Source organism: Diachasmimorpha longicaudata, chromosome 7, assembly GCF_034640455.1.
Source record: "Diachasmimorpha longicaudata isolate KC_UGA_2023 chromosome 7, iyDiaLong2, whole genome shotgun sequence".
Lineage (NCBI taxonomy): Eukaryota > Metazoa > Arthropoda > Insecta > Hymenoptera > Braconidae > Diachasmimorpha > Diachasmimorpha longicaudata.
Window position 1 is genome coordinate 3012341 of NC_087231.1, and position 26860 is coordinate 3039200.

The 26860-nt window shown below is 35.2% G+C and overlaps 4 protein-coding genes and 2 long non-coding RNA genes across 9 annotated transcripts; 4 read left to right on the forward strand and 2 right to left on the reverse strand.

Moving 5' to 3' along the window:
* The first annotated feature begins 520 nt into the window (after positions 1-520).
* On the forward strand, positions 521-7202 carry LOC135164364 (mitochondrial import receptor subunit TOM70). Its single transcript, XM_064124628.1, has 8 exons — positions 521-1182; positions 1635-1808; positions 1892-2099; positions 2914-3058; positions 3871-4228; positions 4993-5217; positions 5386-5606; positions 6398-7202. Exons 1-8 carry the CDS (start codon positions 949-951, stop codon positions 6588-6590), a joined length of 1758 nt encoding a protein of 585 aa, XP_063980698.1. The 5' UTR covers positions 521-948; the 3' UTR covers positions 6591-7202.
* LOC135164369 (UDP-N-acetylglucosamine--dolichyl-phosphate N-acetylglucosaminephosphotransferase) lies at positions 6880-17516 on the reverse strand. 2 transcript variants are annotated; one of them, XM_064124639.1, is made up of 6 exons: positions 17056-17516; positions 16745-16859; positions 14664-15109; positions 8334-8522; positions 8016-8250; positions 6880-7450 (listed from the first exon to the last, which is right to left on the reverse strand). In XM_064124639.1, the coding sequence occupies exons 1-6, from the start codon at positions 17226-17228 to the stop codon at positions 7385-7387; spliced, it is 1224 nt and encodes a 407-aa protein (XP_063980709.1). In that variant the 5' UTR covers positions 17229-17516; the 3' UTR covers positions 6880-7384. The 2 variants fall into 2 exon arrangements, with proteins under 2 accessions (XP_063980709.1, XP_063980710.1); XM_064124640.1 differs by having other exon boundaries at positions 16745-16854; positions 17056-17197.
* Positions 10326-14667, forward strand: LOC135164368 (beta-1,4-mannosyl-glycoprotein 4-beta-N-acetylglucosaminyltransferase). The gene is made up of 3 exons (XM_064124638.1): positions 10326-10514; positions 11556-11817; positions 12434-14667. Exons 2-3 carry the CDS (start codon positions 11659-11661, stop codon positions 13547-13549), a joined length of 1275 nt encoding a protein of 424 aa, XP_063980708.1. The 5' UTR covers positions 10326-10514; positions 11556-11658; the 3' UTR covers positions 13550-14667.
* Positions 17517-18074: 558 nt separating the features above from the next.
* LOC135164379 (uncharacterized) lies at positions 18075-19452 on the forward strand. 3 transcript variants are annotated; one of them, XR_010299281.1, is made up of 5 exons: positions 18075-18628; positions 18702-18833; positions 18957-19076; positions 19251-19362; positions 19438-19452. It is a non-coding gene; the product is annotated as an uncharacterized LOC135164379 (long non-coding RNA). The 3 variants fall into 3 exon arrangements; XR_010299283.1 differs by lacking the exon at positions 19438-19452 and having other exon boundaries at positions 18104-18628; positions 18957-19095; positions 19251-19363; XR_010299282.1 differs by lacking the exon at positions 19438-19452 and having other exon boundaries at positions 18112-18628; positions 19251-19363.
* LOC135164378 (uncharacterized) lies at positions 19062-20120 on the reverse strand. The gene is made up of 2 exons (XR_010299280.1): positions 20028-20120; positions 19062-19340 (listed from the first exon to the last, which is right to left on the reverse strand). It is a non-coding gene; the product is annotated as an uncharacterized LOC135164378 (long non-coding RNA).
* Positions 20121-21597: 1477 nt separating this feature from the next.
* On the forward strand, positions 21598-26326 carry LOC135164370 (inositol 2-dehydrogenase-like). The gene is made up of 4 exons (XM_064124641.1): positions 21598-21753; positions 22354-22599; positions 23434-23815; positions 24568-26326. The coding sequence occupies exons 1-4, from the start codon at positions 21671-21673 to the stop codon at positions 25024-25026; spliced, it is 1170 nt and encodes a 389-aa protein (XP_063980711.1). The 5' UTR covers positions 21598-21670; the 3' UTR covers positions 25027-26326.
* The last annotated feature ends 534 nt before the right edge of the window (positions 26327-26860 follow it).

Here is a 26860-nt window from a genome sequence, read left to right on the forward strand (position 1 = left end):
AGAAAGCCGGGGTGTTCACCCTAGAAAGTAAAAATTCTTATATAAAAATGATTAATGAATTAGCTTAACTGGTTTGAAATATTTTTAGTTACTAAATTTTCCATCTAATTGCACGAGTACATTAAATTTGGGAAATTATTAATATTTTTTAAGACATTTCCTTATTATCAACAAATAATAGAACTTGTTTCTCAAACGATGAATAATCTTTTACGAAGTGTCAAAAAAATCCTTAAATTTTTTAGAAAATTCAGATTTGAATATTTGACTACAACGAAAATATTGATCTACCCATAACACTGTTTCAAGGTCTGGTTTTTCAATATTCTTCTGTTGAAAAAGAGGATCGATAATTAAATTGAGGAAAGAATTACGATTCCGATAAGTGTCATGGAGTTTTCTACCAACTTTGTACAGTTTTCACCGCATTTTCCGTTGTCATCCTGACAATTGTTCTCTTCAAAATTTCCGCGTCAGAACTCAGCTGTTTCCGATATAAATTCCATTCCATTTCCTTCATCCCTTGTCCAGTGAACCAACACCAGGCCTCCAATCTAACCTTAAAATAAATTGTCCTCCTATCAAATCCCGCCGGACTTATCCGTCTAAAATTTGTCAAAATCCAATGACAAGTTCTTTTTTGTTCCAAAAATTTCATGACATTTCGGTCGTTCCGTGACTATAACCTATCATAGCACTCGGGCTCAGAATGCCTCAGTAATTTGTGTCCAGTCGTTTTCTCCGTCTCATGTGTGTGCATATCTACGATGATATTTCGTACGTAACCAAGTGACCTCGTGATAATACTCCAGACAAACTACGAAGGCAGACGGTTAACCACAGATTATTTAAATTCAAGTCCTTTAGCAAAGTGTGGAGAGGACATCACTTGTACAGTACAATAAGAAAGTAAAATAAAAATCATCAAATCAATATTAAAAAATCATTATGCCGGTTGCAAATAGTGCAGCAATTGCAGCTACTGGTACCCTGCCAAAATGGCAATTGGCATTGGCAGTTGGTGCACCGGTAGCCCTTGGTCTTGGATACATGTACTACAAAAATTCTAGCCAAGGTAAATCAAGAGGCTCAGGAAAAACCAATGGCGGCACTTCCACTGACAAACAAATATCAATAGAGAGTGATTCACCAGGAAAAAAATCTGAAGCTGATAAATCCGAGGTTAGATTATTCTAGTCGAGATACGCGGTAGCGTATCGGCCAAGGCAATTTTTTTGATTATCACAGATAACTGCTGATCAGTATTCGATCCATTCAATCGCAACCTTACTCACTGAGTCTCGTTGTCCTGATACTCTCAACCGCGTAAAGTCTTTTATTATGACTCTACTATTTTTTTTCATAAGCATTTCTGACTTGGTGCTCGTTCTGGTCTCTTGATTTTGTTTATTTTTACATTTATTTGTTTCCGAACAAATTTCCTTTCCCGAGATTTCTATTCTGTAGGAGGAGAACAATCGATAAATTGACTTGGCGTTTTTTTTAAACAAAAGGCTTTTTGTTTTTTTTTTTGTATCATACATATTTTTCTATGTCAAATGGATGAAAAATTCACTTGTTAATGAAATCAACTGCTGTTGTGATGATTAACGAATGCTGTCTAATTGCTTTAGACACCGGCTGCGAAGGCCCAGAGGTACAAGACACTCGGTAATCAAGCATTTGGTGCCAGAAAATACGATGAGGCCATTTCGTCTTATAACAAAGCCATCGAGGCGTGCCCACCGGAGAGTAAAGATGAATTGGCAAAAATTTATCAGAACAGAGCAGCTTCTTATGATGCACTTGTGAGTAAAAGTTTTTATCCATTTATTTGATAAAATAAAATGCATGTGGTGATGTGGATGATGATGGATGACATTGGTTGTAGGAAAAATTCACAGCCGTTAAAGAAGACTGTACGAGGGCCCTAGATTTGAATCCTACATATACAAAGGCTCTAATTAGGAGGGCTAAGGTTTTGGAAAAAAATAATGAGTTTGAGTTAGCACTGGAAGACATCACTGCTGCCTGTATGTTGGAAAGATTTTCCAATGAGAGTGTTCTACTCGCTGCTGATAGAATTTTGAAACAACTTGGTTAGTATATACAATTAAAGGAGAAGGTGCAGGGGATGCTGGAGCAATATGGAGCTCCAGGGGGAAATGAAAAGCTTAAAAATTCGATAAAGAATGGTAAAATCAGATTAATTGAGGTTTTGAGTCAGCTCCGAATGTAATGCAGCTAGAAGAATTTTTGTTAATTTGTTTGTAGTAATTAAATAGGTTCAAAAAAGGGTTGTCATAACAATTTTGCTATTTACTTGATTCTCAGATATAGTAGAACAGTTTCTATGTGGAAAGACATCAGAATCTGTAGTCTAACTTTGAAAATGTTCTATTGAGCGTTTAAAAATTTTTTTTATTGAAAAACAAAGTCGAACGTAGTATTTAAGTATCAAAAATACCTCTACGCATGTTGAGGTATTTTTCTAATATCGATTCTTCCATTGGAACAAGTGATTTATTCATTAATTCATTAATGCTTTTGTTGATTCACTGGTATTTTTATCGCTTTGACCTTTCCTATTTTTGAATTTCATATTTTGTGATTGAATACTTTTTTCGGCAAAACAGCATTCATTCTATCGATTAAAAATAATAATGCATCAAACCCAAGTTCACGTGGAATTTAACAGTGACTTTGGGAAAAACCAATCACTCATTTGTTGCATTGATGAAAATATTTCTCTTTCGACTTGAACCGTTTTATCGCTTCGTGCCGAAATATGTGTATGATCTATGACGTTGCTAAAATTATAAAACTTGTCACCTCAATATGTTCATAAATAATGACAGATCGTCCATATTTCGGCAAGTTTTCTCATTATAATTGTTTACCCATTGATTTCAGGAAAACAACGGGCTGAAGAACTTATGAAGACCAAGAAACCAACGCTGCCCAGCACGCACTTTATCAAGACATATTTCAGTTCATTCAGAAATGATCCAGTATTATCGGCAGAAGTGACCGTCTCGACGGATGAATATGCCAACTCGTGAGTGTAATTTTCTTTAATTAGTAATCATTAAGAAAATGAAAAATTCAATAGTGAAACTATCCGGCTATTTTATTATTCATTAAGTACTAGAATCTTGGTGATGATTGACCAGAGATGGCCATACCATCAACTTTTCATTAACATTATTTGATTATTGCAGTAATCATCAATCGACCACGGAAAAAATGACTAATTAAGCGCTGAGTAATTAGCTTCGGGCCATTTTCCATTATTAATTCAATCGATATTCACAGCTACAAATTCTCCATTCATTCTGTCAATGAGAGTTGATTCAATCCTTTTCGTAAATTCAAGTATTACCAAAAACTATCTAATATTTTCAGAACACTCAATAACATTTCGAGTCATAATTTTTACCTCAATTTGCTGATCGTTACTGTTAAAAAAAAAAAAACCAGAACATTCTACAATGTGTTATGGAAAAATCCACGTTTCAGTTGTAGTCAAAGATTGAAATCTGAATATTTACCATTAGACCTCAAAAAATCGAGGAATTTGTTGGAAAATTGAAAAGAAAATCCGCCCTTTGGAAAACACGTTCTATCCTTTGTTTATAAGAGGGAAATGTTGAAAAAAATATCAATACTCTTCCAAATTTAATTTAGATAATACTGGCCATAAATGATTTTTTTAGAAATTTTACTCATGTCATTAGTTGGAAAATTTGTCAACTGAAAATATTCAAAAGCAGCACCACCGGTCGGTAAAATGCCGGTCAGCGCGTAGAGCTGCATTAAAAATTGACTTGTTCTGAAATATTTAATTCTAATTACACATTCTATCCTCAGGGGATTGACTAAAGCCGTCGAAGCTTTCAAAGCAGAGAAATACGATGACATTGTTGCCATTTGCACGGCAGAGATAGAAAAGGGTGACGATATAGATGTTGCTGACAAAATGAAGCTCATACTAATCAGGGGAACGTTCTACCTTCTTCTTGGTCAGCACGAGGAAGCGATGAAGGATCTCGATTTAGTGATAAGCGATACAAACGAATCAACGAGTAAAGAAATCCGAGTGAATGCATTAATTAAAAGAGCAACGTTGCACTTGCGGGTGGAAGATCTAATTCCATGTTTCAAAGACTTTGAGACGGCAGAGGAACTTGATCCAGATTGTGGCGATATTTATCATCATCGTGGACAGGTTTGTAATTCACTTTTAATTATTTTTTATTTGTTTAAAGTCATCTAGCCCGTATAATAGGTTATTTACAGTCATTAATGTTACCCTAGCGATTTGGCATTTTTTCTGTTATGCTCTAATTCGATTCAGATTTATAAATTCCAGTCTCTTAAATATGTACAAATGAATTTGGATTATCTTTTATTAGTTGCATCTGCAAATTTTTAGTCGTGAAAGGTCGCATAGAGTTCGATTTATTCAGATTGTCAACTAACTTACATCTTTAGTCAGCATATTTCGGATAACGTCAGACGTCAGAAGGGTCATTGATTATTCCAACGCTTTCCAGGAAAGGTATAATACGGTTGATAGTAACTATTGGTTCTCTCGGGAGTTTCCAGTTATTATACTAAGTCGTAGCAGTGTCTCTGGAAGTAGAGCTGGAAGAATTCTGCCCTTTTTTTTTCCTTTTGACGCTAGTTTCCTTATGTTGTTCCCATTTGAATTGAGTTTGGAAATCCGGGAATGGCCCTTTGGTCTCATTTGAAAGATTATCCGTCGCTTCTGCTGCCAATCTGTCAGCGCATTCCTTTTCTATTCCACAATGCGAGAGAATCCATAAAAATGAAATGTCGGTTCGGTGATTTTTAGTTTTCATTTTATTGATCTGGTGTCTAATTTCAACTATGTACGGGTTTGATGCACTTGTTAACTTTGAATTCTGTGTAATATTGGCTAACAAATTTCATGATTATGTTGTTGTTTATGTTCTATTTTTTTAACAGATCCATTTACTTCTGGAGAATTTCAATGCGGCACTTGAAGACTCTGAAAAAGCATTGAAACTGAATCCCGATTTTGGAATGGTTTATGCACAGAAATGTTATGCGGAATATCGTCATGCTGCTATGAATAGAATACCAAATTTAATGAAATCAGCACTGGACAATTTTGAAAAGGCCTTCCAGCTGTTTCCCGAGTGCTGTGAATGTTATGTTATGTATGCTAAGGTCAGAGGAATTTTTGAATAATTACAATGTGCTCTTTTAATAGTATTTGTCCAAAATTAATGTCTAAAAAATTTCGATATATGAGGTCGATTATTTTGGACTAATTGATGTAACAGTGTGAATTTGCAGTGATTTTTGATAAAATCCAATGAAATGTAAATTTTTCAGATGTTGTCTGATACCCAGTCTTACAAAAAAGCTGATGAATATTTTGGAAAAGCCCTTGAAAAAGATCCAAAAAATGCAACAATATTAGTACACAGGGGACTATTGCACCTCGGATGGACCGGAAATTTTGTCAAGGCCATTGACTACATTAATGAGGCCCTGGAGTTGGATGACAAATGTGAATTTGCGTATGAAATGTTAGGCACGATCGAAGTACAAAGGTAAAATATTATAATTTTTGTGATTTTGTAGGGAAATAGGAAAGCATCACAGTTATTTTTTGAATTCTGTTAAATTTGTTATTGAGGCCTGGGTTCATTATCTTTAGAATGCCATCTGAATCGATTATTTTGAGCAATTTTTATCTCGAAAATTTCAACTCGATTACCTGTCATTTGGGGGACCCTTAACGATTATAAATTTAATTTAGAAAAAGTAAGAAATATTGAAATTATGGGGAGGCGCCAGGTGAATTCGGTAATTAAAATATAGGTATTTAAGAAAGAGAAGATGTTTGTACAGTCGTCTCTTGTCAAGATCTCAGACGGAACTAAACTGGGCCTCAGACATTTATAACCAAGAAAACGTGTTTTTGTGCATGAGAATACACCACATCACTACAGATTAACATAATTAATTTTTATTCAATGTTGCAACGTATGAATTAAGACAAAAACAACATCAGTTGCGAAGTGGTGAAACGCGATGAGTCACTTTGCCACTATTGACCAATTTTTTATGAATATCTCCTAATCTAAGGGAAATAGAAAACTTTCAATCAGACCTTTTTTGTGAACCGAATGAAAAGCTACAACAAATGTTATGCGAAAGCTCCGCTATCTCTTTGCCATTCGGAAATATCGTTCAGACACTCGACTGAGAAACGTCTAATGATCGATAAAATCAAATTAATCTAACGCTCATTTACTAGCTCCTAAATAATCGCCGCTGTTAATTTGTTTTTGTCACTCAGTTCACACCTTTAATATTTAATTACCTATGATTATTACAGAGGCAACCTCCACGAGGCCATAAAAATATTCAGCAAGGCTTTAACATTAGCCCGAACGATGTATGAATTGACTCATATATTCACCCTCCAGGATGCAGCAAAGGCCCAGTTGAAAATAGGCAAGAGATTGGGTCCTGACTATATGCGTGGGATTTCAGACATGCTGTCAATGAACTCTAAAACAACAGATTAGAAAACAACAGACTGCCAAATTGTAAAAATCATTAGTTTTGAATTACTGAACAGTTCGCCATATAATAATTTTCTGTCGTTAAATGTTGTTTACCAAAAAGAAAATCAGCAGCTTGACGATCTAAAGATTAAATAAAATGCAAATAAGCTCAGTGATGAATCGGTAAGTTTTTTTTTCAAATATACAAGATAACTGATCACTTTATCACACAAATTTTTTCACCATTGATAAAGTGCATCGACATCGACTGTTCACACCATTCAGTCAAAATCGTGTAAACATACTCATAGACTTGGTAACAAATTTTTTTTATTTTTTTTTTGTAAATTAACAATTAAATTGAATTAAATTACGAGATGTTATATGAAACAAGTTTATAAATCATGTGTATGTGTGTGTGACAACGGAAAATGAAGCAAAAATTCAAAGTCTGGAGCTTGTAATGTCAATATGTTTATCACTTAAATATCTTCATGAAAACACCCTGTACAAACTGCAAGTGCTTTCCTCCTTTTTTTTTTATTATTGTTGGTGTATTTTCTATAGTAATTAAATCGTTTGTTATCACGCAACAATTATATAAACACCTGAAAATATTTTTATGAACATTGATCACTGTGAATTCCCGTCATTTGGCTCCCCCGATTGTCCTCCAGAAAATAAAAAATCATCTTTAGGTGAATCTTGTTTCCAACTAGTCTTAGAAATTGAGCCCTTGGAGACTAGATTGACTTGTTTGCTGGCTTCATCTCATGAGAGGTAAATCATCTCAGGCTTGTTATAATTTCTCCTATTTATACGTCATAAAAGACAGATGCGAGAGGATATCTGATGAGAAAGGCCAAGCATGAACTTGCCATCTGCAAATGGAGAAAAAATACTGTAAAATTGTTATTTTATGAAAAACCTGGTGAATGTGAGAAAATGAAGGCAATTTTTTATGTCTTGTACTGTCTAGGAGAAGGTCGTATTGACCATTCTGGCTTGTTTAGGTCTTGTCTTATAGTGCAGCTCGCTATCACAGAGAAAAAAAAATGTTCTTGCTAAATGTTCATTTACTTCAGACAAGTATTTATTTCCAACATCGAGTCCGTCCCTCATAATTCTGATTCGGTTTGAATTACGTCAATTGTATTGTTCTAGAAGATATTGATGTAATTTATAACATTGCGTGATATCTTGCACTAATTATAAATATCAAATCATTCATCCTTCGAGAATATAAGAAATTTAGAAAAAAAAAGTTATTAATGGAGTTGGTGCAAGGTCATGTACAAAATACTCATCCTCTAGAGTAATATGATTACTATAATTTAACCGTAACATGGGCAAAAAATGAATACTTCTTTGAAGTTAATGGGCATTTGGCGAAAATAATGTTTTTTCTCAGTGAACAATGTACGAGAAATCTTTCTCTTTAATTACCTGAATTATTAAAAGAATTTTCGTCAACTGAGGCTCCGTTGTTGGTCCGATAACAATGAGTACGAAATTAATCAACGTGAGATTGTTACAAGTAACAACACCATTCTCATCCTCGCTCCATTTTACTATTTTTAGTAATCGAAAAATGTTCATGACGAATCGACCAATAAAATTGAGCTCAGATTTTTTAAACACTGTCACACTGGGATCCAATTTCCCACTCGTTGGATTGAATCTGCAATTCCGAAGAGTAAAAATAATTAATTAATCAACAACTACTCGTAACATTGTATTATTTTTAACGGGATAAACTCTTACTTGGGTAATCGATGTCTTGGACATGCCACAAAATGGAATAACTGGGGTACACTGTACAAGAAATTAATAACTTGAGGTATGAAGAATAGTAACAAAGTTTTGCTAAAATGGCCCATGATTCCAACAACTGCAAATGTCATTCCCGAGAAGTAGCAAAAAGTATCTCCCACGAAAACACGTGACGGGTACCTGGAAAATTCACATTTCTGGTGACATATATGTTGTATCTTAATGATTTACGTATCGAATAAGTTATTATTTCTTTATTCAGAAAAAGCGCTAAAATCGTGGATGGAAAATTAAATTGATGCTGTGAACCAATTTCAGCCATTTTATTTGGTCGAGTTCTATATTGTTTTTGATTACAAAATTTTAAAACGATATGACTTATTTACTTTGACGGATGGCGCATTTCGCTATAATTTATTTTATTCACTTTCCCTGAACTTTCCCTGACACATTTTTGTACAAAAATGTATTCTTGTTCTTTTTTCCGCAGATTTCATAGTCATTTTCAAAACAAAAAAATTACTTTTTATATTTCAGGAACTTTGCTTTTTTAAATTTAATTTAGAACTCAATTGAATAGAGTTGATTTTCCAGTTTACTTTTGTCAATGTTTGCAATACATTCAAATCCGCTGCTGGTAATACTTCAATGTTGTAGGTATATTTGAAGCAACCATTCGCGTGAGTCAATGCTAATCAATACCAACGCCACTAATTGATCCTCACAATGTTATAATGTGAAATCGTAAGAATGTGAATATGGGACCGTTCCTATGCGCCTATTTTCTTAATTATCGATCCGAAAAATATGAAAGATGCCCCATTCAAAGGAGGAGACACGATTTATATAGTGTAACTAACGGCAACATTCTAACTCATTGTTCTCTGCTCGAAATAATTATTAATAATTATTCAGAGGTAGTGGAGGGGACAGTTGTGTCTTGTAGATACCCGGAAGCTCTCGACTTGGGAGGCAGGGCAAATCACTACACAAAATTTTTTCTTATGCATTTGGTACGAAAAATATTTTTTTTTCAGTAGTTTCAAATTCAGACGTTATTTCTTTGGAGTACGACAATGTACACAATCGCCAACGTTCCCCTACAAACTATCAGCAGGCGATTATCATGGGTCCATCCACTCAGGTCAACACCATCTGACACACCTGCTATTCTCAAGCCCATTGTCCCCCCCCAGCAGATGTTGAGACGTGATTCAAGACCCACACGATGTGAAAATGCATTCGATTCTTCAGTATCCACCTCCCCTGCTGCCAGTTTCCATCAACTCCTCTCACGTCTTCTACCGAGACAATTTTCTCGAACAACCAAAAAAACTGACGACTAAGACACTCGTACATTTAAAAATATAATTTCACCCCAAGACGAATTTTGAAAAAATTGAGATATTGGCGATAATCCATTGAGACGAGGATTTGGAAAAAAAAATTGGAATCCTTGTAGTAGTTTTTGAAATATTGAGGAAAAACGAAATTTACAAAAATTACTGTATCTCAGGAACTACTGGACCGATCGACTTGAAAGGACACATCAAACTAAAGGTTAATCATAGGTACCATAACTCGAAAATTCAGCTTTTTAGCTACAAATTTAGGCTCATTTTCGTTCAATTTTATCAAAATTAATCTTCAAAATTGCAAATTTTCCAGCACATAAAGACAGACATGACATAAACACATCGTTTTTAGCGTTCCATAAAATTCTAGGTAATTTACAATTGAAATTAGACTATTGAACAATCGGTAAAATACAGAGCTTCCATTCGGAACCGAAAATCTTAACGAAAACCTCTCATAATTCATTCGACGTGTGCATCAAATCCTTCACCGCGTGCCTCCTTCACCGGCTATGGACAGAAATACAAAACGCATGCGCTCACTGGTGTACCACCAGGGCGCCTGTCGTACTTGTTGGTTGGAATATATATTATCACAGTATTTCAGGCACTTGCAGATGTGAATTCGCCTCGGGTGTGGTTTGTCATTTCATCAGTATCCGACAAGACACCACACCACAAGAATCATCATCTGGGACAAAACAAGAGGCGGAAAAATAAATCTAAAAAAATTATCATCATCTCCTCGTTCAAAAGACAAAATGCTGATTGGAGATAGGATTTTTCTCAACAAATGACTGAACGAAAATAGCACCAGGTGAGTGTACAGACACGTAAATAAATAATTATCTGCAGATTGAGAGAAGTATGAAGAATACATTTATGCTAACACATCGGTGACTTTCCTTCCCAACGATCACATGCATGTGTATGTACATACATATGTGGACATGCGTGTATATATGTATAAACAGACATTGAAGCCGCACAGACAGTAGTTCCGATGATGTCACTTCAACCACGAGGTGATTGCAGGCAGTCAATTAGATATAATTGAAGAGTTTGCAAACAAATAAACATAATTGAGTAGTTTTTTTTTAATGTCTTATTGCCAAAAAAAATTAACAGCTGAATTTTTTTTCTTGGATGCAATCCGAGAAGCGACTTCAACTTCTGAGCATGGCAACTTCGTTCCGTACTTCCCAATCGATAATGCTACGATGAAGTTACACCCATTCGCAATGAAGTGATCATTATTTTGTCTGAACATCAACTTCGTCGAGGTGAACATGAGCAGACAGAATAATCACCACTTTATTGCACATCAACTTCTTCCCCCAGATGTTAAGACAGAATAATGATCACTTCTCATCAACTTCTTCACCCAGAAGAAGCTGCTGTTCAGACAGGATTCTCATAGTGTACCATGACCATGACCTGTCAGTGTGACAGGTTCTCTCGGTGTACCATTAGTATTTTCTCTGTGCTGATTTACTATAACTGAGTCACTCGTGGAGCTGCCAATTAATAACGTGATTTTTTTGACTGAATCGTAATGAATGTGCCTGTTTCTCTCTCTCCATAAAATCGGTTGTAATAACAATTTCCTTATCTTTCTTAAATTTCAAGGTATTCATTAAAAATTAATCAATATACAAAAATGACTCATCTCGGTTTACCTATAGGCTACTAGATTCGCATATGGATTGCCTCTAAAAAAATTGAAGCGACTGAATTGCCTTTAATTATAATAATTATGATTTAATCCTTCAAAACATTGAAACGGTTGAATTACCTTTAATTGTCGTATAATTATTATTCTCGTGTACTGATAAATGTTTGTACTTTAAAAATTCAGGTTATTCGCCATTATCATGTGAGAAAATCTGAAGCATGAAGCAATGTGACTGAATATAAAGAAGACAAATAACATAAGATTTGAAAAAGAAGAAAGAATTGCCATGCAGAATCGGCTCGACGGTAAGCTGGTGTTGCTCTATACATTATTGGCACTTCAAGTATTCATCGTCATGATTTATGTTGCCTCAACACCACCTAGTGAATATAGACAGATGACAATAAGAAATCCCGTTAGCTTCGTTAGAATGGAACCAACAGAGGTGAGAAAATGTGAATAAAAATGGTAATTGGTAATGTAAATTAAGAATAGAAAACTTTTGATAGATTTTATATCGAGTTTCCTGAGGATGGTTAATACCATTTTCAAATCGAAGGTAAAAAACTGAATTGAACGTTTTTTCATTACTTAATGGCTGACGAAGCTTCGGGGTGGTGCGTTGATTTTTTGTACTTTGTGATTCTTTTCAAAAGTTTATAAAAAGCGCAAGAAAAGATACGCATCACCTTGAAACTTTATGAATTATTAAATAATTATAATTGCAAGAACTTTCGCCTTATAATTTTTTAAACACTAAAAAAACCTATTGAAGAGCTATGGAATTCACAAATTCGTTGTCCGTCTTTTCAACTAGATCAAGAACTTCTTCAATTTTAATTTCCTACCTTTCCCCCCAATTCATCAATGATTGAACTGATCACCAATGTCTTTGGACCACCGCAAATAATCTAAAAAAAGCCCTCAGCATTTTTACTACTGTCCTTGTCCAAAAAAGTTCTAATAGAAATTCCCCCATCCCAAGACTCCAAGAGATCCATCCAAAACTAATCAATAGCCACAAGTACTACTAATTTTTTTCCCCTCAAATATTCTTTCAGATTCCCCCCAAAGACGAAAATCGTACATCAAAGCCTTCCTACCATACCTCAACCAGTGAATTAAAACTGAAAGATACAAAAACATCAGGATTCTTCATCACCCAGAACACAACGCAATGTTGGAAGGAGGGAATCTCCAACAAGACCCACTTATCAACGGACAAATGTCATTGTCAATGCGGATGGCACGGGACAGACTGCGGCCAACCGGAGGTAGTTTGGCGTGCGATAATGGCATCGAAACAAAAAATCAAACTCAAACCAAGAAAATTCCTGCGACGACTAATCTACACATTCTCCGTGCAAGATTACAACTCCGCAATTGTCGAAGTTATCGTTGAAGAGCTTCACAACGTTGTGGATTTATTTGTTATCTGTGATTTCAGTGCAGCAGAGGATAATTTGCAGCACAAATTGAACAAAGGACTGTTATCCAATTATCACCACAAGATATTATACATAAATGCAGCTCACAAATTGCGAAAACCCTCGCGAATAATATTGAAATACGTCTGGGATAAAATAATTGGCGTTGTCAATAACCTAAAGGAGGACGATATTTATGTGATGAGTGGACCTGAGCAAATACTAAATTGGCGTGCACTGATGTTTCTGAAGGTATACGATGGTTGGTCTCAGCCAATTGGCTTTCGTCTCAGATGGTCTGTCTTCGGATTTTTCTGGCAACATCCTTCCAAAACAATCGTAACCGTTGGTGCATCCACCATCGGTTGCATATATCAGTCCTATCGAACAAATTCTATTTTACTTCAGCACGAATTGGGGGAAACTAATGAGAGAGATGTACTGGGTCTTGTCATCGGGGATCTCAATCACTACGGTGGATGGTATTGCAACTACTGTGAAACACCAGCCAACATCATCATTGCCCTGAAGAACAATGGAAAACCTAAGGATGCTAAATATGCTAGGAACATTGATGTTCTCTTCGTGGAGGATTTAATCGGCACTGGTGTCTGGTTTGATAATAAAATGAGCCTTATCAGAGCTTATAAAACAAGAGAATCGTACTTTGCTCCAGACACTGTTATGAGTAATAGTTTTAAATTTGACTGGCTGATTGATAATTTCTATGCTAAACTTGATTACTACTGATCATCGTCTACGATCTAATGTCTGTGATATATATTCAACCAGTCGTGAGTGATGGACATTGCAAATATAGCGAATTAACTGATTAACGAATTTATATACAAGGATATATATGTATATGTATATATCAGAGTATGGATGTTGAGTAATTTATATGAATAAGGAGAAGTCGAATATGTGAGAGTGAAGACATTTGAGCTATTTGATATTCAATGGAGATGGAGATTAGGTTTTTTTTTTTACTGGGAGGGAATGTGGGTATCATTTACGTGATAAGGTGATTTCGGTGATATCCAATCATCTGACTGCATTTGAAATTTGTTAGAATTCCTGCATTGTTGTAATACTCTGGCACAGATCAGTGGCAAAGTGAGAAAATGAGATAAGTTCACTTTTCTCTATTGAGTTTTTGCGTGATATTCCCGATTTTAAGCGGAATAGCGGATTTCTTGTAATTACATTTGTTGTAGTTCTCAATTCGCTTTCCAAAGATGGTTATTATAACATTTTTGCTGTCTTTCCTAGATTCCGAGATATTCGTCAAAAACTGGTCAATACTCAAAACGGACTGATCTGAATTTACCACTTCGATACTGAATTTATCATATTTATTACTGAATTTGTACTGAATGATTTATTACAGAAAATCCTCCCCCCCCCCGCTCATTATTTTATGGTGATTTTCTTGCTGAGTAAAAAAGTAATTATGTCCCTAAATTTTCCAAAGGACACAAGAGCATTTGTGCAGAGAGGATAATTGTTGATTAAAAAATATTCCAAGTTATTTCAATGGTAAAAAAATACAAATCTATTCCAAACTTCAAACGTCGCTGTAAGATTTCAACGAGTAATTATTCATTAATTAATATCTTTTCCACCTTCAATGTCTCTCCATAAAAAATACCGATACGATTCAGTTCGAAAATATTCCAAAATTCTCCTCATCAGAGAATAGAAAAGAAAAAAAAATTTTCAATGAAATTGAAAAAGAAAACTTCGATTGTCCAGTTTGCCCCCTTTTCGAGAGATGTTGCACACAGGCTCTCACAGACTCTACTGATACTTTGTATCTCTCCCATTCTGTAAGATATAAATTATAATAATTTTTTTCACTTACCAATTGTATTTGAAGAGAGCGAGTGATGTTGTGACGTATGGTATCATTAAATACAATGAAAACTGGTGGGCCTTCCATAAATTACCACTTAATTCAATGAAATTGAATATTATAATGCTAGCTGCAATAACAAGACTCTGTCCAACTTCTAGGCCATTTATACCGGCTAGAATGTTGATGGCATTTGTACAAAACACTGCCAACATAGCCATGTAAATATAATATAATAATGACAGCTCGACGGACAGACCCAACCATGGTCTCAGTGGTTTTGGAATTATGATGACAGTTGCGTTGCAATTGACGTAGTAAACCATTAAAAGGGGTAGAGATACTATTGTGGTCAATAATAGTTTGTCCCTCCATCTGAGATCACAGACATCATCGACGAATCCGAGAATGAGTACCCAGCAAATGGACAGGAGAGCAGCTAGTAATTCAACAAGCTGAAACAATTAATTTTACAGAATAATAATTGATAGAACCAGATGCAACGATGTAATTATTTACGGATTGTTAAACAGTTATTTTCAGGAATTATTGAAAAATAATTTTACGGACAATATGCGGTAATGCAACGAGAAATAATGTCATTTCGATTGTATTCTGATGAGCTTGATGGATCGAGATGGATAATATTCTTTCAGGGTATGAGTCGGTTGTTTGCAATGATAATTTTTGGAGGAATAATTGAGAAGATATTTAGGAAAGTGTGAATATCACAGAAGCTCCGTAATAAATTGATACTATTGATAGAATTTAATGAGTTTTGAATTGTATGAATTTGATGAAAATCCTGACCGGTCTAATTTACAATGAGTGTGAATTTATTATTTATAACATTATGATAATGACATGGAATTTTCCAGTTTTTCACTTAGTTTTTTGGTATTTCTTAAATTTGTTCGTCAGAAAAGTCATTAATGACTCGTGACATTGTATCATGTGCCTTTGACTTTTGTTATGAATTTTCTTTGAGACGAAAACGACTTTTCTGTACTTTTTACGAAATATATAATTTGAATGTTTTCCGGAGAGCTTTAGAGTCGGAGTATTATTTCGATAAATGAAAAAAATATTCAGAAATCGAATCTTGATGTTCGGTTTTGGGAGAGTCAATAGAATAAATGACAGAAATTGAGAACTGAAGACTAAAAATATTATCGAAATTATTACAATGTAAGATGTCCGCTGTATGACGATTACTGTTCTTAGTCAAGGATTTTTCTTCGATCTCTAGGCACAAATTCATCTCTACATGGTATGGAGCATATATATGATATGGTGATCGGGAAGGTAATTGAATAAGCATCAAAATGACACTTAACGCGCCCAATACTGATCATTCTTCATCGATTTATAAAAAATTTAAGCAAAAATTGAATTGTAAGGTTTCACTTGAAACAGTCCCTTTGTTATGATTTTTCGAATTCCTACATAAACTCTAGACAGATATCTATGGACCACTTTGAAGTGTGTTAATATTATTTCAAAATGGTGGATGATAAAAAAAATTTTCGGGACTTTACGTCGAGTTATTATCGGCCATTTCCTTTTTTACATTATGGTGCACTTGAAAAATAACTGTTTTTGCTAGCAATTGAGGGTTTCGACTTAACTTGTGGGGAATCCCCGTATATCAGTTTGAAAATTTCATGGAGATCTCCCAATTGACACCCTATATTATTTATTCCATCGATTAAGACAAATGCGGTAAGCGATAATGCGCAGATTTTAGCTGATCACGATTCAAAAATTCCTCATTTTTTCCCTTAAATATGAAAATTGCGAGGTTTTTGCTTTAATTTTAATGAGTAGTTCGACTTTAGTTAGAAATATATTGAATTACCCGTAATTTGACCTCTGACTTACCCAATTTTCACCGTTTTCCATTGCCTTATAAGCGATTTGACTAAGAACATGAAGTTTCGTACTTTTATTCTAAAATTCATGTACCATTGAAATCGAAACTATTTTAAATTATATCCATAACTTGAAATGATAACCAAAGATGTGAAGTGCCATTGTCAAACTATTACCCCTTAATTTCCGTTGCTATAATAAATAATACGACAACTTACCTCGGCGTGAGGGAAATTAGAATTATCTCCGATATATTTGGCGAATGGTATCGGTATAAACAGAAACATAGTGCAGAGAAAAACAAATCCACTGACCACTCCCAAGGCTTCTGGTCTGAAAAAAGGAATCATTGATATCACTGAATAAATTATTTACAAATCAAATTAATCATTATTAAATTAATGATTGATAACCATATGCATCACGAAAAGAATTATTTGCAAATAATCATGGAATACTTTCTGATAACGGAATTAATTAGCTACAAATGATTATTGATAACTATTTGAATTACTCAATGAATACTTACACTTTTTGTCCATCCCTCTTATTCATATCAACACCCCAGAGGTTAGTCTTCTCCACAAAAACCTTCCCCAATCGTGGAATTAATTTTATTGTAATGGAATATGCACATACGGACATGAAAATATTAGCAAACAGTGGAAAACTCATTTTTCCCAGGGGTTCACCGCTCTCCATGATTTTTTTTATTAAAAAAAATATTGATGTTGCATTCAATCAGAAATGCCGGGTTTACGTGCGGTGTTCGATGTGACGTGGCCAATTAAATATAAATAAAATGAACCAATTAACGCACATGTGTTTTCAGAGTGTCCACATTTTATCACTATAGCAGTGTCATTAGTCAAAGTGTTACTTCACATGATAATTTCTTCAAATTATCCACACACTTCTACGTTCCACTTCCATCAGCATCTAAGGTTATGCACAGCTTGGAGACCACTACACACAAATGTAAAACAATAATATGATGTGGGGAATCAGCTGATCGACCAGATGTCACTTCGGTATTCGTCCCGTTCCGTGCAGTGTCGCCCATTGGATAAAGATTATTACAGTTAATGACGTCATGAATGACGACAGAATGCAGTCACCTTCAGGGAGAAAATTTAAACATTAGGAGTATTTTTTACAATTTCTTTACAAGTCCGCAGGACCCAGTTAATGATCAGCAAGTCGGATTAAAACTTTTTTAATTTTAACTGCGGGTAGCGGAGCAAATATCCCCGGAAGAGATATTCCCTGAAAAAATATCCCCGGGTCACAGTTGTGTTGTGCAAGTTCCAACGGAACCCCCCCGAACCAAGTGGTTCCACGTCAACGCTAGTAATGACCCCAACGGTAGGACACGCCACCGTCGATTGTAGCAGTTGCCTGAAAATTCGTCTATTCATTAGAAAATTGCCTGCCCGTTTCTAATTAATATTAAGGAATGAACTCAGCGCTGTTCGGAGGGGAATTAAATTCTCCTCGATGAGGCCAAGTTTCATGTCTTAATCTCCGGAAATAGAAATTAAACACCACGAGGAAAGTCGAAGCGCTGTCGCTGCGCCGAGATTCCATTGGGCTCGTGCCGAGCTTCGACCTTCGCCGTGGATTCTAATTTTACTTTTCTGAGATTAAGGGCTAAAACTAGACTTAATCTCAATTCTCCTTCGAACAGCGCTGAGTTCATTCCTTAATATTAATTAGAAAAGGGGAGGCAATTTCTTAATGAACAGGCGAATTTTCCAACAGCTCACCCAACCGCCAGAATCAACGGTGGCGCATCCCACCGCTGGGGTCTTCACTAGATCTGAGTGTCTGAGCCAGATCTGACCCTCGACTTTAGTCACTTCTCTTGTGAGCTGCCTGTATGCCACATAACCTACAATTCCTATGAGAAAAATAAATATAAATAACCTAAACGGTCAGGACATCAAGTTGGAGGTATGAAAATTCGTAAAATCCAACTCACAAAGACCAACATATTTTTTGTAACAATATTCGGTGCTTTGAGCGGGTATTATATTTGGAGCCCATTAATTCAAGAATCTATTATCAAACAAAGGGCAACGTTGCAGATGAAAGAAGATGAGGTAATAATATCAACTTTCGAGCCATGTTACATGATAATTTCATTATGTCTATTATATTTATACTCTTCTTCAGCAGCGACAAGAAAATTGAACCGCAGTGGAAAATACCACAGCTAAAACTACCAAAATTACCATTCGGATTGTCGAAAGTATCAAAAAGGACCTGGATTATCCTGGGACTTATAGAAGTTGGGTGTATTTACGCGTGAGTACATGACAACCGTTTATTTATGATAAATATTAAATATGCTGAACTTTCCTCTGATCGATTAGATGAATGAGTTAATGTCTAGTGCATTACGACAAAAATTTCTTGTTTCTTTGACAGTTTTGTTTACCGTCCAAGGCGGCGTCGCTACAAGATGGGGATTATGGAACGTGAGGTGAATGATCTTTACGATCAGATATTGCAACAAAAGGAAGAGACACTGGAAACATGTGAATAGCTGTAAATATATTTCCATGGCGTAGGTTATGAATAAATAACAATTATTAAGGATTGAAATTGATTGAATTGAATTATTGAAGATTTGACTACATTTCATATTTTAAAACAAAGACCAATAATTTTGGCTAAATTTACGTATTTCATTTCGTGGTGTCTTTGAATTTTCCATTATAGATTGGAATCTGTTCAACAATGACTCTCCAGTCGGTGAAGTATAGGAGGCTGAGGCCGCCGACTCCTCCATAGAGAGTAGCTGATGGTATCCTAAAACAATTTATTTAAAAATGTTAGTAAAATTAATATTGGAGCACATCGATTCGAAATAACAAACATTCAATTGTTGCTCGAAATCTTTATTCAGAATGAGGACTAAAATTAACATTGTGGACTAATTGTTAATGCTGACAGTCTTCTGATAATTCTGGTTAAGGTCGAGGGACGAGGATTTCGAATTGGTGGCTTTTGAGGGTGAGAAGTAGATGTTAGAGGGGTTGGAGGGAGATAGGCTCCATGTGGGTGATCGGGGGAGTATGATCATTGGGGGTTGGCCTTATCAGTGTGTGGAAGAGGTCGTCCAGGAGTGAGAGTCCTGAAAAAAGTCGCAAATTAGGGATCCGAGACGGAACAAGAAAATGTCCGATTAGCGACCTGAGGTTCTATGAATGCACTGAGGAGTATTTTGGTAGAGTTGGCATGATAAAACGATTTAAAGAGATTAGAAAGATGAGAGTGATAAAGGGGAATGAGGGTGGCTGACATGGCCGGGAATATCCTTACAGATGGTGGGAAGCTTATTTTATTATGTACTATTTTAAATGGTGGGTATACAACAGTTACATAATAAGTCAAATTTCAAGAAGACTGGGTCAAAATTGGTTTAAAAAATATTGTGCCTCGATATTATTGGTTAGTGTTAATTGAATCACTTGAATTATTGGAGAGGTGTCTTACCACTTTGCTGCAAGCTCCAGAGTTCTTTTCCCCAGTGCCATTGTTATTTATTTTTCAATACTTTGAGGTTAGGGGTGGTTTCAACAGTGGTTCCTTGTCTGAAAAATGACAGAAAAGTGGGTGATTAACTGATTAAAATGAAGTTTCGAAAGCAGCAACACAACATTTTCAAAACAATACTAATTGCAATGAGAAAAATCGAGATTTCATTTCGTTACCAATCGTGAAGTATAAAGATTATATCGATTAGAGGAAGATGGGCAGGACCTGTGGGCAAAAATTCGTAGCAGTGCTGTCTGAACTAATTTGGAACAGTATCAGTGGATAAAACAGGGAGTGTATGAGAACATCGATAACAGTCTCGAGGACAAGCGAGATATTAAAGGAACTCTTATCTTTTAGTGAATTCAAAAATTATCGGAAACTACAGAAATTTTTTATAAAATTCAATCCCAGTTGGAAACGTAATTTTTTCATGAATTTATTTATCGTTTCTCTTTTTCCAGGAAAAAAGTTGAAAAGTGGGAAGTTAACACACCGTCTTCTGGCAAAATCAACATGTTTGTTGTAATGAAAGATTAAAATCTGAATTTTTTATCATTAGACGTAAAAAAATCAAGGAATTTTTTGACACCGACGAAGATTGGAAAATCGTTTGGAAAACAACTTATACCATTTGTTCATAAGAAAGGAATGTTTAAAAAAATATCAACACTTTCTGTAACTTAATTTAGATAATACTGATTATCTATAAATTTTTTAAAATGTTACTCAAAGAATTAGTTGTAAAATTTGACAACTGAAAATATTCAAAAGCAGCTGATACCGTCGGTAAAAAACCGACCTGAGGGTAGAACTCCTTTAAGTGGGAATTTTTCACACGTGTTAAATAATCAAATTGAGTTTTCTTATGACACAAAATAATTTTTTCATACTTATGATAAATATGCGAGATGAGTCGCTTATAATGTCATTATCTACGATCTACGGAGAACCCACTGGTTAAATAGAAATTTAAAATGTTGAAATGTTGAATTTTATTTTCATGTGAAAGAACACTCATCCAACAAAATATATTCCATAAAATCTACGATATATTTCTCTCAAGTTCAGCTTAGGTCAACAATTTTTTTTCACTTGATGAACCGAAAAATGTCCAAAAGGTCGATACGACCTTTTCCAACAGTACGCGATTGTTGCATATTAATGTATTTATGAGGCACGTCTTTATCCCGATTATTCGATAAAATTCCAATTGTATTGAGTGGAAAATTATTGAGTGGTATTGACAGCAGTACGCAACAAGTCGAGTTATAACAATAAAAATAATTTTCATAACCATCGGTTTTTTAATTTAAACTCTCTGCTGGATCTATGCATTTCGAGTTAAAAATAGTTGTTATCATCAAAGACGTCATGGAAGAGAATTGAAACTAAGTTGATCTTTCGGTGTTTATTACATTAATGAAACAAATCGGAAAACCTTTACATGTATCTTATCGGACGAAAATTCATATGCGAGAGTTCAAGGTTTTTTCATTCATCTTGTCGAGTGATAAACCATTGCATAAATAGTTATCGCTTTGAAAATGTTCATCAGTTGGAATTGAAACGCGAGAGACATTCGAGTTGCAAATAAAATCATGGCAACTGCTAAATTTAAAGAAGCTTCACCATTCACAAAGCGACGACCTCCAGCATCCGCTGAAGATTATCTCTACAAAATGTAAGTTTTTTGGATTAATAATCAGAGAAATATATAATCTACTTAAAGTACCTTTACCCTCAGGTCGGTATTTACCCACCGCGTACGCTGGATTTATTTAAATATTTTCAGAAGCCAAATTTTTTAACTAATTACCTGAGTAACATTCGCAAACAATTCTTCCAGAGTCTTTTTCAATTAAATAATCGAACTTTTTACCCAAACAGTGAATTATCTTTTACGAAGTGTCGAAGAATTCTTTGATTTCTTTACGTCTCATGATTAAGAATTCAAATTTAATCTTTGAATACAACGGAAATGTTGATTGTCCCATGAAACCTTGTGTTAATTTCTGATTTTTGGAATTTTTCTAGTTTTTGATAAAAATCTTGGAATTTCTTGATAGGGTAGAGCTATTTAAAAACTTATAAATCGTACTGTGCCCCCAATTTTTTTCTAAAATCTGGAAGAAAGTACTATGCAAACCTACTATGCAAATAAATCCTCAGAAAAAGTTGGCATTCTCAGTAGGATTTTCCTATGGGAAATTGCTAAAAAATTCTACTCCACTTTCCGAAGTGTGTAGACACAAAGGAGTTCAGAACCACATTAATTTTACAGATTTGAAGATGATTTGGCCCTTAAATGTGAATCCCAATCCGAACCAATACTCAAAGTCGCGATCTTCGGTATTGGTCGTGCTGGAACTATTCACCTGTCTAACATCGTGGAGAGCCCGCGAATGAAGCTGCTCTACATAGTGGACGACATCGAAGAGAAGTGGCCGAAAATTAAAAGACACTTCCGACTGAACGACGTTACTTTCCTGAACAGCAAACAAGCGGATGTTGTCTTCAAAGATTCTAAGTAAGTTTAATAAGTACAAATTTGCTGTTGGAAATTGAATTTAATTGAATATGAAATGCAGTAGATGTCCTCGACTAATTTTCGTTTACTCAACAATGACAAGAGGAAGAAATGTCAGGGTAAATGTTAAGTACTTCCCCCATCCCTCGGAAATACATCCTGATTTTTAATGAGTCGACGGTTTGTCACATTCTGATTACGTATCCACCCCTTTTTGGGAAAACCAATTAGCTTCCTCGATACTTTATAATTTATAGGAGACTAAAAACTGATGTCTAAGACCCAGAGAATTTTTGTCACCTAATTAAAGAACTCTCTGTTTTTTCTTTCTATAAAGACATTATTCATGTTTATGCAAACTGAGTGGAGACTCTGTGGAGCCTTCTACATCGATTCATTTCTGTAATTGTTATTTCTTACTGAACATAATTCTACGAATTTCCCTAAATACTCCACCATCTTGCATGTGAAAATCAATTATTAAATATTATTTTTAACTATAATATCTCGAGACTTTCAAAATTATCCAAATATTTTTCAATAATTTCGTTGCAAATGACTGAAAACGATTTGTCGTTATGCAAAGAGTTGGCCTTCATGGTGGGGTAGGACCTGTGAAAATAGCAAATAAACAAAAAATTATTTCGTCAATTCATTGTTCAATTTTCTAAAAGTTTATTTCGAAAAAGTAGAAGACAGAGTAGCCCACCATTCTATATTATTTCCAATAAAAATTGAGGAACGTAAAAAATATTTAGTTTGAACTCTTCCAAAACTTCAATTCAGAAGGAAAAACCTTAACTAATTAATTCCGTTTTTATTTATTTATCGCAGTGTGGACATTGTTGTTGTTGCATCACCAACGTACACCCACGAAAATATTGTAACAAAGGCCCTCCAAAGTAAAAAAAGTGTATTCTGTGAGAAGCCAGTTGCAGAGGATCGAAAGAACACTGAGAAATGTTTCAATGTAGCTAAAGACGTTGGACGAACCCTTTTCACTGCCTTCAATCGTCGTTTCGATCCCAGTTATGGTACCGTGAAGGACAGAGTTCGGAAAGGAGAAGTTGGTCATGTTCAAATAATGTCAATTACATCCAGAGATTCACCGATGCCAACGATAGAGTATTTGAGAGATTCCGGAGGCATTTTCCATGACTGTATGGTCCATGACATCGATCTGATGACTTGGCTCCTTGGGGAATATCCAATCAAGGTTCACTCATATTTTTTTAATCTTCCTACGTCTACTCGAAGGAAAATATCCTACCTCCTACAAAATATATTTTATCGGATGCATTTTCTTTCATATGAAAATAGACTTTCATTGTTTCAACATTTTAAATTGTCATTTTACCAGTGAATTCCCTATAGATCGTAGATAATGACATATTCGTTTAAAAATGAGTCAAATTATTCCATTGAAAATGTCTTACTGCATGTGATTCCGCTAATATCGTCTACAAAAAGGTTTCGAATTGGCGGAATGAGATACATTCAAATAACTATTTAAATGTGTTGAAATATCCAGATGATCCAAAGGAATATACGATACATTTGAACCTCCATGTGATCGAATCAGGAGATTCATGAAGTTTCTGGTTGGATACCTCACAATCAGCAATTGAATACAATTTAATCACGAAATCCATTAAAAGTCACCAGATATTTCGTATCATCAAGGACCTTGTGTTGGTACTATTAAAAAATACTGAGTGTTTTAATCAATAAATAATCCGTCCCTTTAACTACATTTTTCTCTGCGTCTACAGACACCCGATAGTACATAGTAACAGTAGTTTTTCAAGTAATATACTAGAAAAATTGTTTGTCTTCATCAATGGAACAAGTAATACTCATTCCCAAATTATTTCTCTTCTCAATTCACCACTGAACAATAAATTCTTCTTTAGTTAGATAACAATTGTATTCAGTACCAGAAACTAATAAATTTTCTTCTGACTCAAGGTCTCCGTTCAGGCAGTTGCAAATTTCCCCGAAGTAAAAGCCATCAATGACGTGGACACCGTTGTGGCAACTCTTGAATTTCCTTCAGGAACTCTCGGAATGATAAATCTCTCACGTAATTCAGCCTATGGATATGACATGCGTATTGAGGCATTTGGACCCAAAGGAATGATTCGAGCTGAGAACGAGCAGCCGATCCACTGCGTTGAGACTCAGTACGGTCATGATGGACCAAGACATGCCCCCATCTGGTACTCGTTCCCCAGTAGATTTCGATTGGCGTATCGTAGAGAAATGGACAACTTCCTGGATATTGTTCTGGGTAAACATGAGCTCAACGTTAAACCCAAAGAAGTTCTAGCGGTTTCTCGAATTGCATCGGCTTGTGAAGAATCAGCTAGAACTGGTAAAATGATTGAAATCAAATGGAATTCGGGAGAACTTCCAACAGTTCAGTAAATAATTGGGACTGCGAACGCACCAAACTAGAACCCATCATTGACAGACTCCTCAAACTAACATCGAGTTTTGCTATTAGGAGTGTGAATAAGTCTTTCCCGTTTTTTTCAAATTTTGAGCCTTTATTGTGAAAAAATGGTTACAAATGAATTATTGAAAGTATTGGCCATCGTCTTCTTGCGTTTGACACGAATCTTCATCAAGCAAAGTCGCCAATTCTTGATCATCAAAGATTTGCGGCCGTCCGGAACGCTCCTTGTCTTCCACGTCGAAATCACCACTTTTGAAGCGTCGAAACCATCCGCGAACACTTGAATCATCGACACAACCTTCTCCATAAGCTTCCTGAAGCAATCGATGCGCCTCGGCAGCAGATTTCTTCAAATTGAACCAATAAAGTGAAACTTCCCGCAAATGACGTCGACTCGGCTCAAATTTCGACATTTTCACGATATCAAAAATTTATGATGCGAAAAAATTTCAACTAATGTGTTAGTGTGGAATTGTTGACAGATGAATAAGCTTTGATTATGACATATGTGACCATTGAATACTCGCACAGTATTGGTGGCGGCATCTCTTACAAAAAACGGGAAAGACTTATTCACACACCTAATATCAATAAATTGGACCATATTCGGGTACTCTGCCACAAACGCAATCCTATGAATAGAATCCGTTACAAACACCCTCGTCATACCTTATTTGAAAAGCTTGAATCTAGCAGAATTGAGAATCTGGGATCTGACTCCTCGCGAAGTCTTGAATACCTCCAATAATGGACTTAAAAAAAAAACGAATTGTTCTCAAAATTGTCAACATCATTTCTCTCATCGCTGCGGAAAACCCAATCACCTTTTGTTTTGTGTTTTGTTACAACAATTGCTATAGAATAAAATGTAAATATTTGTAAATACTTGGCTGAAGGCCCTCGGGCGATGGCCAGCTGCAAGTTCTTGCAAGAACTTGCAATGAATTCCGTTAAATAAAAATAATTGGGACTCATAAATGGGCAAAAAAAGAATTCAGCGATGTTCAGGTGTTCAGGATATTAAAATGCTGCCAAGTTTTTGAAAATCTTTTTGGACATTTTTAAATATATCCTGACGCCTTGTGGGGTGTTTCAGAGTCCTGAAGAACGTCGTTTGGTTGCAATAAATTATTGAAAACAGGCGATTTAGCCGGTGTTTTACGGCGAAAAGGGAAATATACACAGGCCAAGTGTAAAATTGCAGTCAATATCACGAAACTTCATTCGTTAATGAGAAATTAATAAACACACCTTCTACGAAAATAATAATATCCATTTAGGACGTTTTTCAATCGCAGTTAACAAAAAACCACAACAAAATCAATTTTCTGTCGGCGCAGCGCAAAGTCGTGACGCCATTGAACTTGAGTGTTCGGTGGGGATAATCACGATATATTCAGAAATTGGCAAAACGATATCGTGGACTTTGATATCTGGAAACTACATGACAAATAAATATTAACGAATATGTTCGCTAATAATCATTAGTAAAATTTCTAAAGATAATCGATGCAACACAAGGGATTAACTACTTGATAATATGGTTTTTAGCAATCGAACATAGCATTTCTAAATTAATGTATATTTACATTCCGTCGACCCCTTTTGTTTACGAATTTAAAAAGTTTCATATCTCTTTAACGTACCACGCTTCCCGTCCTAAAAATCCCAGTTTTCACAGGGATTTTGGTTTGAGATTCAAGTGGGCCCAATAGAACATAAAGACTAGACTTGATATTATCCCATATTTTACGGTACAGAGCTCAACATTCACTCACTTATATGTACCATATATTAATTTCG

What these genes read in the sequence shown, in the direction of transcription:
- LOC135164364 (XM_064124628.1), top strand. Translation starts at nt 949, where the DNA reads ATGCCGGTTGCAAATAGTGCAGCAATTGCAGCTACTGGTACCCTGCCA. An exon ending in TAGAATTTTGAAACAACTTG is followed by an intron (nt 2,100 to 2,913) that starts GTTAGTATATAC and finishes CATTGATTTCAG; the next exon opens with GAAAACAACGGGCTGAAGAA. An exon ending in GGCACGATCGAAGTACAAAG is followed by an intron (nt 5,607 to 6,397) that starts GTAAAATATTAT and finishes TGATTATTACAG; the next exon opens with AGGCAACCTCCACGAGGCCA.
- LOC135164368 (XM_064124638.1), top strand. Translation starts at nt 11,659, where the DNA reads ATGCAGAATCGGCTCGACGGTAAGCTGGTGTTGCTCTATACATTATTG. An exon ending in TTAGAATGGAACCAACAGAG is followed by an intron (nt 11,818 to 12,433) that starts GTGAGAAAATGT and finishes ATATTCTTTCAG; the next exon opens with ATTCCCCCCAAAGACGAAAA.
- LOC135164369 (XM_064124639.1), bottom strand. Translation starts at nt 17,228, where the DNA reads ATGGAGAGCGGTGAACCCCTGGGAAAAATGAGTTTTCCACTGTTTGCT. An exon ending in CTAATTTCCCTCACGCCGAG is followed by an intron (nt 15,110 to 16,744) that starts GTAAGTTGTCGT and finishes TAATTGTTTCAG; the next exon opens with CTTGTTGAATTACTAGCTGC. An exon ending in GCTCTCTTCAAATACAATTG is followed by an intron (nt 8,523 to 14,663) that starts GTAAGTGAAAAA and finishes TGAATTTTCCAG; the next exon opens with GTACCCGTCACGTGTTTTCG.
- LOC135164370 (XM_064124641.1), top strand. Translation starts at nt 21,671, where the DNA reads ATGGCAACTGCTAAATTTAAAGAAGCTTCACCATTCACAAAGCGACGA. An exon ending in GAAGATTATCTCTACAAAAT is followed by an intron (nt 21,754 to 22,353) that starts GTAAGTTTTTTG and finishes TTAATTTTACAG; the next exon opens with ATTTGAAGATGATTTGGCCC. An exon ending in GTTGTCTTCAAAGATTCTAA is followed by an intron (nt 22,600 to 23,433) that starts GTAAGTTTAATA and finishes TATTTATCGCAG; the next exon opens with TGTGGACATTGTTGTTGTTG.